This window comes from Lissotriton vulgaris, chromosome 12, assembly GCF_964263255.1.
Source record: "Lissotriton vulgaris chromosome 12, aLisVul1.2, whole genome shotgun sequence".
NCBI lineage: Eukaryota > Metazoa > Chordata > Amphibia > Caudata > Salamandridae > Lissotriton > Lissotriton vulgaris.
Window position 1 is genome coordinate 9,697,748 of NC_141700.1, and position 16,685 is coordinate 9,714,432.

General features: G+C 51.6%; 1 protein-coding gene across 1 annotated transcript in view; it reads right to left on the reverse strand.

The window, feature by feature from the left end:
- The window catches only part of ARID3A (AT-rich interaction domain 3A), a 201,293-nt gene that overhangs the window by 9,278 nt on the left and 175,330 nt on the right, over positions 1-16,685 (reverse strand). Inside the window, exons 5-8 of the mRNA XM_086946719.1 lie at positions 15,884-16,067; positions 15,525-15,760; positions 14,719-14,973; positions 12,432-12,524 (exon numbers count right to left, since the gene is read on the reverse strand). Of these exons, the coding sequence (XP_086802845.1) occupies positions 12,432-12,524; positions 14,719-14,973; positions 15,525-15,760; positions 15,884-16,067 (768 nt within the window). The remainder of the gene's footprint in view (positions 1-12,431; positions 12,525-14,718; positions 14,974-15,524; positions 15,761-15,883; positions 16,068-16,685) is intronic.

Genomic DNA, 16,685 nt, shown 5'->3' on the forward strand with positions numbered 1-16,685 from the left:
TCGGTACATGAAAGTACGCATCTTCGAGATCGAGCGTGGCCATGAAATCCCCCGGATTGATGAGCCGCAGGATGTCTTGAAGAGAGACCATCAGGAAAGACAGGGAGATGAGATAGGTGTTGAGCTCCCTGAGATCTAAAATAGGGCGCCATTTCTCTAGCGTCTTCCTCACCAGGAAGAACCTGGAATAGAATCCCTGTCCTTTTTGGTCGGCAGGAACTGGCTCTGTTGTTCCTTTCAGGAGCATTTGATGTGCTTCGAGCCGCAGGAGACGCAGGTGTTTCGATGGAATGGCTGCAGGGGCTTTGGATGGTGGGATTTGAGTGAATTCTAAGGTATGGCCCTTTCGAATGATGTTGAGCACCCAACGGTCCGATGTTATCCTGGACCAATTCTGATGGTATTGGGATACCCTGCCTCCAACTTATGACTTCCTGGAGGAGGGCACAGTAGGAAGAGCCAGGAGGCCGCTATTGACGTTTGGAGGTATCACGTCCCTGGCGAGCTTGCTTCCCTCTATTGTTCGGCCTGGAGTAATTGGAGGATTGACGCTGCCTTTGTTGATAAGGCTGGCGGTACTGTTGCGAACCAGAGCCATAGGAAGAGTATCTCTGTTGTTGATATGATCCTCTGTAGTTTGTACTCTTTCCTCTGGACCCTCTAAAACAGAGTTCTTCAATCTGTGGGGCGCGCCCCCCTTGGGGTGCGCAACACCCTCTAAGGGGAGGCACGCACTCCACCCTCCACTCTTACCTTTGATTTCCACTGTCCCTCCGGAGCAGCAGCTAATTAGCCCGGGGGTTCAGCGTAACGGGGGGCTGTAGGGGGAGAAGACCTAATCTCCCCAAACGGTGTTAATTCCTAGAGCTGAAATGCTTCAGCTGCAGTTGAATTCAAAGAGTCTCCGCTGTTATGAAACTGAGAGCAAGGAACATTTCAGCTCTAGGAATTAACCCCGTCCTGGGATGGTTAGCTCTCAGCTCTTCCCAGAACGGAGTGAACGTTTCTCTATTACACAGCAATCTTCTGTGGTATTAATGCCACTGTTTATAGCCTCATTCCAGGGCTGTGATAATTTAATAATCTGCAAAAAACAGTGTTTGTGCCCAATTTATAATGATGAATTCTTCAATAAGAGAGCTTGGACTTTAGATTTTAAAGACTTAAATTCCAGCAGGGCACTTTACATAAACCACACCCTGGAGTTCCACTGATTATACTGCAATGCATGTCCTCTGCTTCCACCTTCGACACACCATGCACGGTTTGCCTGCTATGAATGTCTACATTTCCCTAGTTCCATCTCAGTTTGCATTTTTTTCTATTCTAGCATTATCTTAAAGTGCCTTAAAGTGCCAAAAGGTGACAAGACACCATCACTGAATATAATAAGTAAATAGGGAGATAAAATCTGCGGAGGCATCCACTGTGCTAAACCTGCGCCACCCGAAATCCAGGAGTTTCAAAATTTATCAGAATGTTTAATCAATTGCCTTTTCTACAGGAATAATTAGACAATCACAGAGATCCCTTTCCTTTCCACTGCTTCTGGCTCAGGTTTCTATAACCTTTTCTATTTATTCTACCTGTATGACTTTCATACTTAAGCATGTCATCCAATAAAGTGCAACGGGCACCTACTCTGGGCCAGAAGGATGAATGTCCCCTCGACTACACCGAACTGGCTGAAGGCAATGCAGGTATAATTACCTGCATCGAAGGCCTGCACCTGAGAAATACTTTGAGAAAAGGGGAGGAGAGTGAAAGTGACACAGTTGGTTTATGTCTTGCTTTCATTTACTGCACATCTTCCTTCAGTATAGGACAGAGGGGCAGCAACACCCATGGACTCTTGTTGCAAAATGTGCCCTACACATTGGTTTACATGCCATTCCCAAAATGCATTGCACATTCGAAGGTGATGTCCTACATGTCTGATGTTATCTGCGCTTCGGTCTCAGTGCCCCTTCGACCTGTGCTGTCTCATGGAGCCGTAGGACACCATCAGGTGCGCAACGCCCATAGGGCTAAAAGGGCTTTACCCCCCCCACACCCCATTGTGCCTCAGCCCGGGCTGCTGCAGCCAGGGCGGGCTCTTGGGTGGTGCGACCAATGCCACCGCACCTGGGTGCTGGCTTCTGGGGGTGCTGAGTTTGCAAGTACTCTAACACTGTTGCATCCCTCACTGTGCACTCACATGGGCACTCCTGACAACCACACAGCGCAGAGGGTTAATGCGCCTGCTACAAAGAATGTGTACCATGAAGATCAAACAACTGAGTGTGAGTAAAACTGAGTAGCAGTATAAAAAATGCAATGTTTGTCAGAAAGGTGCTATAGAGAGATGAGGTGCATTGTTGATGAGTGGTACTGAGGGAATTCACAGAGAAGGAGGATATGGGGGGAGTGTACTAGATTCTAGAAATGTGTCCGGTGGTGGGGGGGCCCGACATCTAAAACAATTCAGCTAGGGGGGCTCAACCTTCAAAAGTTTGAAGACCTCTGCTCTAAAAGGAGTCTTGCGGTACTGTAGAGTACCCAAAGATCTGGCGGTCTCAGTGCCCTTTTTTATGTCTGGGAGAGTGTCATCAATCAGTTTCCAGAAAAGTGCCTCTCCATCAAAAGGAAGATCCAGGACCTTATTTTGGATCTCGGGTCGAAACCAGGTTGCTTTCAGCCACCCCTGGCGACGAAGGACTGCAGCCCCCGCCAGAGACCGAAACGCCGTTGTGGCAATGTCCATGGCGCAGTCAATGATCTCCATAGATGTAGCCTCTCCCTCCTGTAAGACTTTCTTTGCCGCTACTTTTGATTCCGGAGGAAGCTGCTCCAGGAACGGTGCGACATCACACCATAGATGGCGATCATATCTGCCCAATATTGCCAGGCCATAAGCAGCACGCACCAGGAGACTCGCCATTGACGAGAATCTTTTTCCCGCATTGTTCAATCTCCTTTCTTCCTTGTCCGGAGGAGTTGTTAAAGGAGCAGAGGGGTTGCGGGATTTTCTCTGAGCCGCCTGGGAAATCATCGAGTCTGGTTTTGGGTGACCCGTCAAGGCAGCTGGACCATCGTCAGGCGCTTTGTATTTCTTATTAAGACGCGGTAGTACAGGGACCACTGTAGCTGGAACTTAAATCTGCCAGTAGCTCTTTCCATTAACTGATGGAATCCGCCTATATCTGCCGGAGGGGAATCCACAGTGTCCGGACATGGAGATGGAGGGTCCGGAATGATGTATTAATTCCATTCCGTAGCTTGAGCACCATCGTCTGAATCATGATCCTCATCCGAGGAATAATCATAGGTGTCTACTGGCCTGGAAGGCTCTTCTGGCATTGATGTCTGTAATTGAGGAGACACCTGAGCTGGTACCTCAGGAACAGCTGTTGAGTTAGATGCTGTGACGGGAACAGCTTGTACAACTGGAGCCGGAGCAGGCTTTGCTGCTCTAGATTTGTAATCCTGTAGCATCTTGTGTAGATCTTGCAAGAAAGAAGACGGAACCAAAACCATGCCCTGATCTGAATATTGATGTGGTTGGGCAGAATGGTGGTGATGATGATAATCAACCTCTTGGTCATAACCTCCTTCTGAATCCGTTTCCTGGCATTTTACCAGAAGTTGAGCAGGACTGTCAGCATAGTCATATGAGTCCTGATCCTCCTCCTCTGACTCATCCTCATCCAACAGTAGCGCTGGCGGAAAGGGGGTTACCCTTCTCGGAGAAGTCATGTCCGGCGTAATTCTGGTCATTGAGATAGTGATTCTCTTCTCCGATGCCAAAATCGAACTGAAAACGCAGCCGTCGTCGACACTGAAACACTTGACGACAAGATAGGTGTCGTCGTCGCTGCCGTCGACGAGACTGTCGACACCCCCGCCCTCGACGTTGTCAAAGTTGTCATCGTCGCCACCGTCGACTAACTTCACGTCGGCGCCATCGTTGTCGTCGGCTTCATCGTCAACGTTGTTGTCGTCGGTATCCTCGTCGGCGACTCCTTCATCGACGCTGTTGTAGCCGTCGTCGACGATCCTGTCTTCGTCGACAATCCTGTCGTCGTTGGTGTCCCGTCGACAAGCCCGTCGACGGAAGCAGTGTCAGCTTAGGCTTTTTTTTCTTCGTCGACGACGCCTTCATCAACGACGACCTGGAACTCCTGTCAGCCTTTCCCGAAGATGGGGAAGAGGGTTTTCTGAAGGCTGGATCACTCTTCAAACCCTTAGAAGGCGTAGATGGTCCCACCCTCTCCTTTTCACCACGGTGAGGAGATTCGCCTGGACCTTGGCTCTCAGACTCTCTGGGGGTCTTTTTTGAGGCCATAGAAGGATGCTCCACAGAAGGAGAAGGGGAACCCCTACCCCTTTTGACTCACCTTCTTGATGAAGACTTAGACGCAGAGTCCTCACTGTCACTGGAGACAGTATCCTTTCTGGACTTCAACTTCTGGAGCCATGTCAGAAGCCTACCCTCACGGTCCCGGAGGGTCTTGGTTGAAAAGGTGCGAAAGATCTTACAGTCCGCAGCCTTGTGGTCAGGATAGAGGCAATAGATGCAGTCTTTATGCTTATCCTCCATGAAAAGCCTTTTCTTGCCACAGGTGGAACATGACTTGAAAAGGACCTTCTTTTTCTCCTTGTCAGACATCTTGGTAGGATCAGCTAACAATCTGAAGTAAATCTGAAAAGAATCTGAAGAAAAAACCTTGAAGAAACTCTGAAGAGTAGAAGTTGAGCAGAGCTCAAAGGAGACTCCCTAGCACAACGTGCGGTAAAAACTAGGAGGCTCTGACGTTCCTTCAGGAGGGTTCTAAGGAGTGAGGCTCTTCTGATTGGCTGACGCCTACGTTTGTCTCTTTTACAAAAAGAGGGTGATATGCTACAAAAGGGAATGAGGCCTAGGCCGTATTCTTTCTCTTTTGTACCTACTGCTATGTTATTTTTGTTACCGAGACTCCCATTCCGACGACGGGGAATGATACAAAAGCATGGGAATCTATGAAAGTTCCAATACTGGGGCAATAACAGACCTTGATGCACAAAACGACCCACAGTGAGATGGTCCATTTGTGCAATGCCTGTCCCTTAGCGCCCACGAAGCCAACAAAAAGTTTGTCGTCCACCAGAAATTGATGTGTGCAGTTCAGGTAAAAAAAAAGCGCACGTTTTAAGTCCAGACGGTGGAGCCGCTCTTCCTCTTTCAAAGGATGCGGAGGCGGAAAGAAGGTGGGCAAGGTAATTGTCTGGCCGATGTGAAAGCCAGTAACCACCTTGGGTAGAAAAGAAGGAAGAGTCCTCAGAACAACTTTGTCCGGATGGACAGAGAGGAAAGGAGGCTTAGAGGAAAGAGCCTGGAGCTCACTCACTCTTCTGGCAGAGGTGCTGGCAATCAGGAAAGCAGTTTTGAGAGTCAGAACACAAAGAGGACAGTTGTGGAGTGGCTCAAACGGAGCACACATCAGATAGGTTAATACCAGATTGAAGTCCCACTGAGTCATTATGAAAGGAACAGGCGGAAACATGTGAGTAATGCCTTTCAAGAACCCATTTACAACAGGGGACTTAAAGAGAGAAGGCTGATCAGGAAGCCTCAAGAAGGCTGAAACAGCTGAAAGTTATCCCTTGATGGTGCCCAGAGCAGAGCCCTGCAGGGCCAGGGAAAGAAGAAAGAGGAGAACCTCAGGAAAAGGGGAGGAAAGAGGATCCACAGCCTTTGCTTTGAACCATGCCACAAATTTGTTCCTCCTGCAGGCGTATACCGTTTTCGTGGAGAGACGCCTGGCTGCCAGAATGACATCACAGACTTCAGGAGGCAAGTCAAATGGCATCAAGTGCCCCCGCTCTGCACGCATGAGTTGGAGGCTGGACAGGTTCGGGTGGAGGACCGTCCCCCGCGGCTGCGACAGAAAGTCCTCCTGAAGAGGCAGTCGAATCGAGGGATCGATTGACAGACTGAGTAGTTCCGGATACCAGTATCTTCGTGCCCAATCCGGAGCCACAAGGATGACTTGGGCCCGGTTGATCCTGATCTGCTTCAGCACTCTGGGCGGAAGTGGTATAGGCGGAAAGGCGTACAATAGAACGCAACTCCACTCGCGACGAAAAGCTTCTCCGAGCGAGTGCCGCCTTAGAAAGTCCAATGTGCAGAACTGATGACATTGCACGTTCTCTTCCGTGGCGCATAGATCTAACCAAGGCTCTCCCCACTGCTGAAAGAGACCTTGCGCCACCTCAGAGTTCAGACGCCACTCGTGATCCCTCATGCACCAACGGCTGAGTTTGTCCGCCCTGGCGTTCAGAGAACCTGCCAGGTGTTGACCAGGGTGATGCCCTGATGTTCCAGCCATGTCCAGAGGGGCAGAGCTTCCTGACAAAGGGTCCACGACCTCACCCCGCCCTGTTTGTTGCAATACCACATGGATGTGGTGTTGTCCGTGAACACCTGCACTACACTTCCCCGGACAGAGGGAAGGAATGCCTTCAGTGCAAGTCGGACCGCCCGCAGCTCCAGAAGGTTGATATAGAGCTGGGAGTCCGCCAGAGACCAGAGGCCTCTGATCTCCGCCTCTTCCATGTGGCCCCCCCATCCCAGGAGGGGCGCATCCGTCACCACTGTGTGCTCCGGTTGGGGAAGGGAGAGGGATCTGCCACTGACCCAATCGCGGTCCGTGAGCCACCACTGCAACTGTCTCGCACTGCCCTCTGAGATCAGGACGTGGTCGGACAGGTTGCCCGGATGTTGTGCCCACTGGAACTTCAGGTCCCACTGCAGAGTCCGCATCCGCCACCAGGCGTGATGCACCAACAGGATACAGGAGGCCATCAGCCCCAGATGCCGCAGCATCAACCTGACCGAGACTCGGGATAAAGGCTGAAAGATCGGAATCCGAGCCTGAATATCCCGAACCTGCTGTTCGGGAGGATAAACCCGAAACTGCGCCGAGTCGAGAACCGCTCCGATGAAGAGGAGCTTCTGGGAGGGGCACAGGTGTGACTTCGGCACATTGATGGAGAACCCCAGAGCTGGTGCAGGAGGTCTGCCGTCGTCTGGAGGTGGCTGACGACTGCCTGGGGCGAGCCCGCCTTCAACAACCAGTCGTCGAGGTAGGGGAAGACTGAAACCCCTAACCTGCGCAGATGAGCTGTGACCACCGCCATCACCTTCGTGAACACCCGGTAAGGCTGAAGGAGAGCACGGTAAACTGAAAGTGCTTGTGGCCTACCGTGAATCACAGGTAGCGCCGGTGGGCCAGCAGGACGGGAATGTGGAAATAAGTGTCCTGCAAGTCCAGCGATACCATTCAGTCTCCTGGGTCCAGGGCAGCTAAGACCGGAGCCAGTGTCAGCATTTTGAACTTCTCCTTCCGGAGGAAGCCGTTGACGTTCCGTAGAACCAAAATAGGGCGTAGGCCCCCTTTGCCCTTCTTGGGTACCAGAAAGTAGTGGGAGTAGCAACCACACCCTACTTCTGGCCCAGGAACGCCCTTGATGGCCCCTTTGGCCAAGAGCGCCGTAACTTCCTCTTGCAGAAGTCGCAAGTGATCCCCCCCCACACGTGGTGGTATTGCGGTGGCATGGATTGAGGGGTCGCCTTGAAGGGGAGGGAGTAGCCCCTTCGGATGATTTGCAGGACCCACCTGTCTGATGTGACAGTGCGCCAGTGGAGGTGGTGATGGCGAACCCTGCCCCCCACTGGCGTCACATGGGCCTGAAAGCTCGGACTAGGAGGGTTTTGAGACGGATACTGCAGGAGTAGGTGTGGACTGACCTCGCCGTTGTCCCCGACCGCCGCCACGGCGGTTTCCATGGCCGTTTCCACGGCCGCCACCGCGTTGGAAATTAGTCTGCGGTGCGTGGCTTGCAGCACGTGTGGGGGCGCCCCTTCCTTGGCCACGAAAGGAGCGAAAGGCACCTGTTTGCTGGCGCGGGCCGAGAGTCCCAAGGACTTGGCCATAGCCCTGGAGTCCTTAAAGCGCTCAAGCGCATGGTCTGCCTTGTCGCCAAAAAGGCGACGGCCATCAAACGGCATGGTCATGAGTGTATTCTGGACATCGGCCGAAAAGTTGGCGGACCTCAACCAAGCGTGAAAACGAATTGCCACTGTCGTTGCCATCGCTCTGCCCAGTGAGTCGGTGGTATCCAGCCCACACCGGATGGAAAAACGTGCCGCATCTCGACCCTCCGCAAGGGATTGGGCGAGTTTAGCCTTGACCTCCGCCGGGCATTCTGGCAGCACATTCGCGACCGTGTCCCACAGAGAGTGGGTGTAGCGGCCCAAGAGGCACGCGGTGTTGGAAGACCGCAGTCCAAATCCAGGGAGGAGAATACTTTTTTGCCGTATTGCTCGTACCTCTTGGGTTCCCAATTGGGTGGAGCCGTCGGGAATGCGGTCTGGAATTTGGAGGCCTGGATGACCAGGCTCTCGGGGGTGGGATGGGTGGACAGGAAACAAGGGTTGCCCGGGGCCGGGCGGTGGTGTCTGGCCACGTTCCTATCTACAGGCGGACCTGTAGCGGGCCTGGAAAAAGTGCCCAAAATAAAGTCAGTCAAGGCCTCATTAAACTGCAGCAGAGGGTCAGCCGAGCTTGACTGCGGTTTAATGACCTCAGTGAGGAGGTTCGTCCTCACGGCCGTGACAGGGAGCTCAAGGCCCAAGGCCCTGGCCGCCCGCGTCAGCACCACACTGTAGGTTGCCCCCTCCTCCGTAGCCACGGTAGGGGGTGAGACAAAACCAGTGTCTGGCGAAGTGTCCAGACCACTGGCATCCCCAAGTTCACCTGTCCAGTCCTGCCGGGACTGACAATCACATGTCAGAGGGTCCTCAGACCCCTCCCAATACACCTCATCACCCATCTCCTGATACTCAGGGTTGTCAAAGGATGGGGCCGGTTCGTTGAAGTAGAACTCTCCAAGCGGCGTCGAGAGCGGCGCCCAGCAGCACCGCTCTGATGTCGGAACCGGATCGAGGGAGGCATCGGGGACGACGGCGCCCGAAGGCGGCGCCGAGGGTGACACTAGGGATCGGCGCTGGTGAGGTCGTCAGGTCAATCGGCGACGACCCGGAAGCGGATCCAGCGGGGCCCTGCGGCGCCGGGGCCGAAGCACCCGTCCCGCTGGGCCCCCCAGACGGTTCCGCTGGGCCATAAGGCGCCGCGGAGCCCGTCGGAGGAGAGAGGGACCTCATAGCCATGAGGAAGCGCTCGATCTCCACCGGCGTCGCTTGCTGCCCAGGGACCAGAGGGTATGAAGCAGGCCACGACGCCCGCAACTCCGACGGAGCCGCGTGGGCGGTGTCACCCGAACTCCTGGCCGCGTCGCGCGAGCGTCGGGGGGAGTCGGAAGAGCGATGACGTCTCTTCCACTTCTTGTGCTTACCTGACGACTTCGAGCCTGAAGACTGATGGTGACTCCCGGACCTATGATGGCTCCGACCCTGCGACCGGTCCCTCGACCTCTGCCCGGACCGGGACCTCTTTGGGCGCGGGCCACCTGCCGGAGCTCGAGCCGCTTGCGTGACCGCTCCCGCCTAGCTTTCAACGTCAGGGCTCGGCAGTCAGGGCACGCCTTGTCGTCGTGGTCGAAGCTGAGACAGTGAAGGCACCAGCGGTGAGGGTCGGTAACCGACATCAGTCGGTCGCAGTCCTCACAGGGTTTAAATCTAGGCATCCCTACCGGCACCGCTCGGAGTCAAAAGACTTAGAAAATTATCAAAAGGGATCGAAAAAGTTAGTCAAAAATGGACTATGGGTACCACTTATTCCGGATCTGCGCTGCTGGTGCGGAAAAAAGAAGAAGAACTGACGTCAGCGCGCGAGGGTGGCGTCTAAGTACTCCGGAGCCGCAGACGACGCCTACTGAAGCGCAAGGGTACTGCTACGCAAAAGTTTCAGGGTCCAGTCTGAAGCCTGGGAAAATTCTAAGGTAAGGAATCTAATACTAACCTGTTTCTTTCAGATTAGCACGTCGGTTCAAAATGCAGCGGAGTAGCTCTGAGGACACTCCCGACATCTTCAGCCATGAAGACGTTGGTGAAGGAAATGAACAACACCCCAAAGATTCCATAGCGAAAGAAGAGGCGTTCTCGGTTGAGGGCAGTTCCACTGACATTCTGGTATTTGTTTTCAGAGCCGGCTTTGAAGTTTTCGGATCGGAGCCATGCTTGTGTTTTGGTGCCAAAGTTCCACTCTGAGTTGAAGCGCTGGATGTGGACAGTCGACTTGGTAGCAACGGTCGGCTAGCCGGCAGGGGGCTGGCACCAAAGTTTTCGGCTTCAGCTGGTGCTTCGGCAGAGAGCCAGAGGGTGGGCGTCCATACCAGTCGGTCAGTGCAGACCACAGCCAAGAGACAATAGTGGCCCGAGGGCCTCTTGTCCAATAGGGGCCGTGTGTATTTTGGAATGCTCCACACAGGGGTGAGGGAGAGGGGGTCCCGTACTCGCAGAGTGCGGAGCCGGTGGCAAGTCCGTCATCTCAAATTTGAATTCAGAGTCGGAAACGGAAGTGCCCACAACCGGGAACACTACTTCTTTTGCTATGGAATCTTAAGGATGTCGTTTTTTCCCTTCACCAACGTCTTCATGTCTGAAGATGTCAGGAGTGTCCTCAGAGCTACTCCGCTGCATTTCGAACCAACGTGCAAGACGGTCTGGGTGTGTTTTCTTCAAGCGGAAGGAGCGACAGGCCTCGCAATCTGCTTCTCTGTGTTCCGGTGACAAAGATTACAGGCTTGACGTGAGTTGGTCCGTGGATACTTTGTGTGACAGCGAGGGCAGAAATGGAAGGGCATCCGTTCCGTCACTCTCTGGAGAACCTGGTGTAGAGTTAATATGATGTCTCTGAAGGGCAAGACCCTGTAGGGGTTGCGGTCGAAGTGTGTCGACTCGCAGAGTGATGAAGACCTTGATACGCAAGATAGTAAAGCGCAATCGAACAATACCGGAGCGCAAGCACACGCGTCTGAATCAAACAGCGGAAAGAAAACAATCTAACAATGGAGTCACTGCCCATGCACATTATCTCCCAGAGGAGGAGTTACTTAAACTCGTGACCCAAAACACTTCTTCATATCCGGATCCAAAACTAGTGCGCAGGAGTATGCAAATATGTGTTATCTACAGCTACACATGCCTCAAACTACTTAATACAGAAAAGGTCTGAAGTATCCTGTTCCCTCCTGACGTCACTGGACACGCACCTTTGCCAACCATGAAGCTTTGGTTTCCTCAGCCCCCTCGCCCATGTTTCCAAGCAAAGGGTGAAAAAGGTACAGGGTGGTTCTGTGGCAAGTAGAGAGATGTGAAAGGGCCAGAACAAATGCCTCTTGCACCTCAGCTTAGGCTACACTATGTGCCAGCTGGCACTCTCCCAACAACAATCAAGACAGCTGCAGACACTTCCCCGATGCCAATCTCCATTACATACCACTCATCACCAACCATACTCCATGCACCCGGCAGACCATACACCTTGTGCTATAGGAAATCGTACTACAAACATCACTGACCCCTTTGATGTACAGTAGACCTGAAACAAATCTCTGCCACCTCCGCAACTCCTAAACAACCTTCTCCACTCAGCCTACAGTACACAGAGTGCACACACAAGACCTGTTGAGGCGTCTTCACCAAGTCCTCCTGGTTCTTCATCTGAAGAACCCATCACTCACCTCTAAGTCATATGCTGCATTCACCACTCAGTGACAGAGAACCTCCCTCCTGATCTACAGGCTTTCTGATGCAACAACACCATCCTTAAGGAGCTCACCTCCTGGAGGAGCATTCACAGAGTTCATGACATACTCCACAACCACTGAACACAACAAACATTAAGCAAAATATCACCCACACCAAAAGCACCACTGTCTACTTCTAGTATTCTCCACCACAAGAAACACGAGTGGCAGTCCTCACTGCTGCTAGACTGGTCCAACACGCTCTGCCAGCAATACCCTTCCACTACACATCCAGCACAGACAACCCGCACCCTTCACATTGCTGAACTGCACAATCAAGTGAATACAGCCGCACATCAGGCCTCACAAACATCCTATCCTCCCTCGAATACTAGCACCCCTTGACCACTGTCTAACATCCCACTAGAGAACAGACAGACTCGGCTCACCAGAATCAAATCATTACTGCACAGGACATCCTTCCTGGTACACTCAAGCCAGGCAAAATCTTCCCACTGCTCAAGCAGATACTTAATCTCCAATCCAACACCCACCCTTCCTCTGAGATGTCATTAAACATCAGCCCTTCAATTGTTAAACAGAATCCCTGTTTCAGAATGAACCAAGAGTAAGATACTATTGTCTGCAACATTTAGCACCAGCGGCTAAAACTTCTGACTGCTAGAATGTTAGGGGTTCCATCCAGACTTTAAAAGAAGGCGTTTGCATTGAGAGCTGATGAACCTGAACCGCCTGCTCACCTGTGTAGACAATGCCATTGATTTCCACGGACATGCTGATGCTGTTCGTGCCGTTCGTTGTTAGACTGATGGCAGAGTCCTGCCGGTTGTCACCTGGAGGGGAAGGAAACGCACCTTAATAGTCCCCCACAAGCAAGTAAACAGTGAGAATCAGTATGATACATACACACACACACATATATATATATATATATATATATATATATATATATATATATATATATATATATATATATATAAAACAAAGCACATATAGTGAAACAAGGGGAAGCAACACCAAAGCCTGTCAGAAGAAAGGAACATATAAATAAAATATAACCTAATATTCATGAAGAATGATGGTCAAGGAGAACGACAACTCTAAGAAGAAACTGGTGAGAATGTTCTTTTATTCTCGTTTAAATCATACAGCTCCAATGGTCTGGTCCAGAAACACTACGAGTCAGGGAGGTCAGACAGTGGTCTGCATATGGTCGTGGTTCATATCGCTCAGTCTAACCATACTGGACAGCAGTCGGCAAGGAGGGAGAGTACCAATGCACTGTTGAGGGACAGCTATATTGGACAGGCACCTGCGAAAGCATGCACCCCGAAGGACATGATGGTGTTTGTAAGATTCAACAGGGGTGCATGGAGTATGTTACTCTGCATCAGGAGGTTCCTATGTTTCGATGGTAGTTGAACGCATGATGTGGGGGGGTGGGGAGGTGTAAGGATGATGGGGCACATAGCGAGGTAAGGGTGGGAAAGGAGGCTGGTATACAAAGGTGGGCCCAGATGTGCTAAGAAAGCGTCCAGTTAGTAACTCAGCAAAGAGAGAAACCAGAGCGTGGGAAGGCATGAGGGGATGGCAGATGCTCAGCACGCTGGGATAGGCAGTTGGGCAGGATGTAGAAGACGTGCCCTGCTGGGGCAGGCAAGTGATCTAGGAAATTCTGAGCCCAACACTAGGTAGCAGGAGTATGCAGAACATGTAGATCTACAGCCACATATGCTACAAACATACAATGATGCCTAGGGGCGGGGCGTGCCGAGGAACCAAGATGGCACCGGCAGTCCACTCTCAGCTAGACTAATTCATCAGGTACTCATAGAAACAGTTCTCAATATGTATGGAATGCAGAATGGTCCAGACATGTTTCTCACCGGGGGCACTTGCCAGTAGCACCTGTGTCGCTGCTTGCCTGCGAGTAGTGCCCGAAATGTAAGGGGGCGAGGGCTCGCACAGAAAATAGGGTGCAATTAGGTACAAGCATGAGGTGGCCCATTGCTCAAATGGAGACCGCAGAGAATCGGCAGCACAGGGCAGGCAGAACCTCACAAGAAAGAGACCACCTTTCTGAATTTTCAGACATTGGCACCAATTTAATAACCCTGTTTATCTAGCACACTACTCGGTCTGAGTGGGCGCTTTTACACTAAGGGAAGGGTTAAACCGTAACTAAATGTGAAACTTCAGTACAGGGGGATAATGCCAGGGCAGCTACAAAAACCATTAATGCAAAAGGATTTGCACAGGTCCGAAGTAGGGCTTTACAAACCTACCGTGTACCTTAGCACCTGCAGGCATCCTTTGGCGATAATCGAGGTCTTAAAAGCATGATTCGGCTAAGAAGCAGCAGATGTTGAGAACAGAGGGGCTGTAGGTACAAGCGCTCTACATTGATGAGGTACCTCTACTGGTGAGCCTAAGAGGCAGCAGATGTTTAAGACAGAGGAACTCTAGGTACAAGCGCTCTACATTGATGAGGTACCTCTACTGATGAGGCTAAGAGGCAGCAGATGTTTAGGACAAAGGAACTCTAGGTACAAGCGCTCTACATTGATGAGGTACCTCTACTGATGAGGCTAAGAGGCAGCAGATGTTTAGGACAAAGGAACTCTAGGTACAAGCGCTATACATTGACGAGTTACCTTGACTATTGAGGCTCAGAGGCAGATGTTGAAGGCTTGGGGTCTAAAGGTACAAGTGCTGCACACAGACAATGCCTAGACTGCAGATGCTCAGAGGAGGCAGATTTTGGGAGCTGGGGAGGCCTGAAGGTAAAAGTGCTCCGCACTAATAAGGTAGCTTGACTGCTGGTGCTCAGAAGAGAATAATGAGGGGGGACAGCTGGTACAAGTGCTCTACAGTGCCGAGATATGTTGGCTGCTGATGCTCAGAAGAGGTAGAGGTTGGGGATGAAAGCGGACTGCAGGTACAAGTGCTCCACATTGACAAGTCATTGTGATGTTTGGAGGAGGCAGATGTTGGGTGGTGTACAAGCGCTGCGCATGGAGAACATACCTTGGCTGTTGATGCGTATACTCATGGGCAGCTGGGAAGACATGGCAAGCAGATTGTGCTGGATGGCTCTCTGCATGGCTCGCTGCTGCTCCTCACTGCTCAGACCCAGCTTCTTTTCTGGGGGCTCTCCACATTCCATCTTCTCCCTGAGATTCTCCAAAGCTGCAGCCTGTGCAGCAGCCGCCACCTTTTGGTGGCCACTTAAAGATACTGGGACCCGGGCTGGGACCGCTATTGGTACAGACGCCTCATCTTCTGAAGGTCAGAAAACAGAGAGAGTCACTGTCAGGCAGTGGTAATGTGCAGCAGATTATAAGAAGCAGAGAACTGGTGGCACCACCAAGATATGGCATGTGTAGTGCTGGCAGAGTTAATGCACGCAAAGTGCTAGGTTTGACAGGGAGACCTCAAGCATGACTGTGCTTGTGAAAGGCTTGTTGTATATGTGCTCACGCACTGAAGTGATAACTGCAAGTGAGTGTCACCAGCCTCAACTCCACACCCAACCTGTCCCATCACCCTCACGTCCAGCCCCTCACCCAACAAGCGCTGTCGCACGACTCTAAACCTGCCCCTATCACTCCTCCCCCGCCACCTGTGTCTCTGTATCTGCCCCACTGTACAGACTCAATACACCTTTGCAAGCATCGCCATATCCCGATCAGTCTCACTCGCGCTCGAATATCTCAGCTTTTGCCATATCACTGCCAGCTAACACGTCCACACAACACTAGTCTTCTCGGGGCACCCCCAAAGCCCCCAAACCTCAATCACACCCTAGCCTGTACACGTGCACCACTTCTTACCTTTCTTGAACTTCATATTGGCAGGTCCTCCGTTGGTGGTGCCTGATAGCCCAAGTCCTTGGACTTTCGGGGGAGACAGCAAGTTTGGGGCCCCACTGGGCGAGTATGTAAAGAGGCTGCCACCAAAGCCTGAGCGACGCCCCTCTCTCCGGTTGCTATCAATGGCAGCCTGCAGCTCGTTGGGGTTACTGAGCGCTTTCTTGTCACATTCATAGGGGTAAAGGTACTTCATGTATCTGCGGAAGCATAGGAAAGGCACAGTGAGCAGCAGGAAGTTCACTCGCTCGGGGATCACGCATGAGTGCAATGCATGACTAGGTTCACCATGCGAGAGGCAAGATGACACACGCAGTACTTACTGAGTCCGGAGTGTGAAGGCCGCACTGGTGATAGAGGTAGGTAGGTTAAGACCTTTGGTGATCTCCCGCCACAATTTCTTGTTGATCACCTCCACGAGGCCACCCTTCTCGGTGACGAGAACGTACAGCATGTACAAGTCCAGGACCTGCTTGGCCATGATGGGGATCCGGTTCACAGGGGTCCCTGGAAGGAATGGCTAGAATCAGCAAGGGGACAGCAGAAGTCTTACAAGGAGGGAGCAACAAATGGAAATTCAGCAAAAGAAAGGGCTGCTCGCAAAACAAAGGTCAGTCTTCAAACCTACCATGCTTCAACTCAACTGTTCATCATTCTGCTCCACAGCTCCATCACTAAACCTCCCCTTGCCTGAACAAACTTTGACAAATGTATCACACTCAAGACCATAAGAGCCACAGAGTGCCAAGGAAGACATGGGAAGTTGACATCAGAACTAAAGTCCTCCTTCTATAAACAAAGGATCCCGGAAAGACTATGGATAAAATCCCTCCAGTGACGAATACACTCTCCAAAATTATGAAGTCCCTATAAGAAGGCAAAGATCGCACTACCCCAGCACACCTCAGAAACAAACAACCCATCACAGAAACTACACAAAAATGTTTCTGAATCCAGAATGTGACAACTCCAAAGTGGCCCCTCTCAAGATCCAAGTGATTTCTTGGGAAAAGCACTGCTTCTCAAAAAAACATAATACTGATCAAATACACTAAGATTAAACAAACGATGTAATCATAATATACTAAGGATACGTTACTTACCTGTAATTCTAGTTCTCATCAA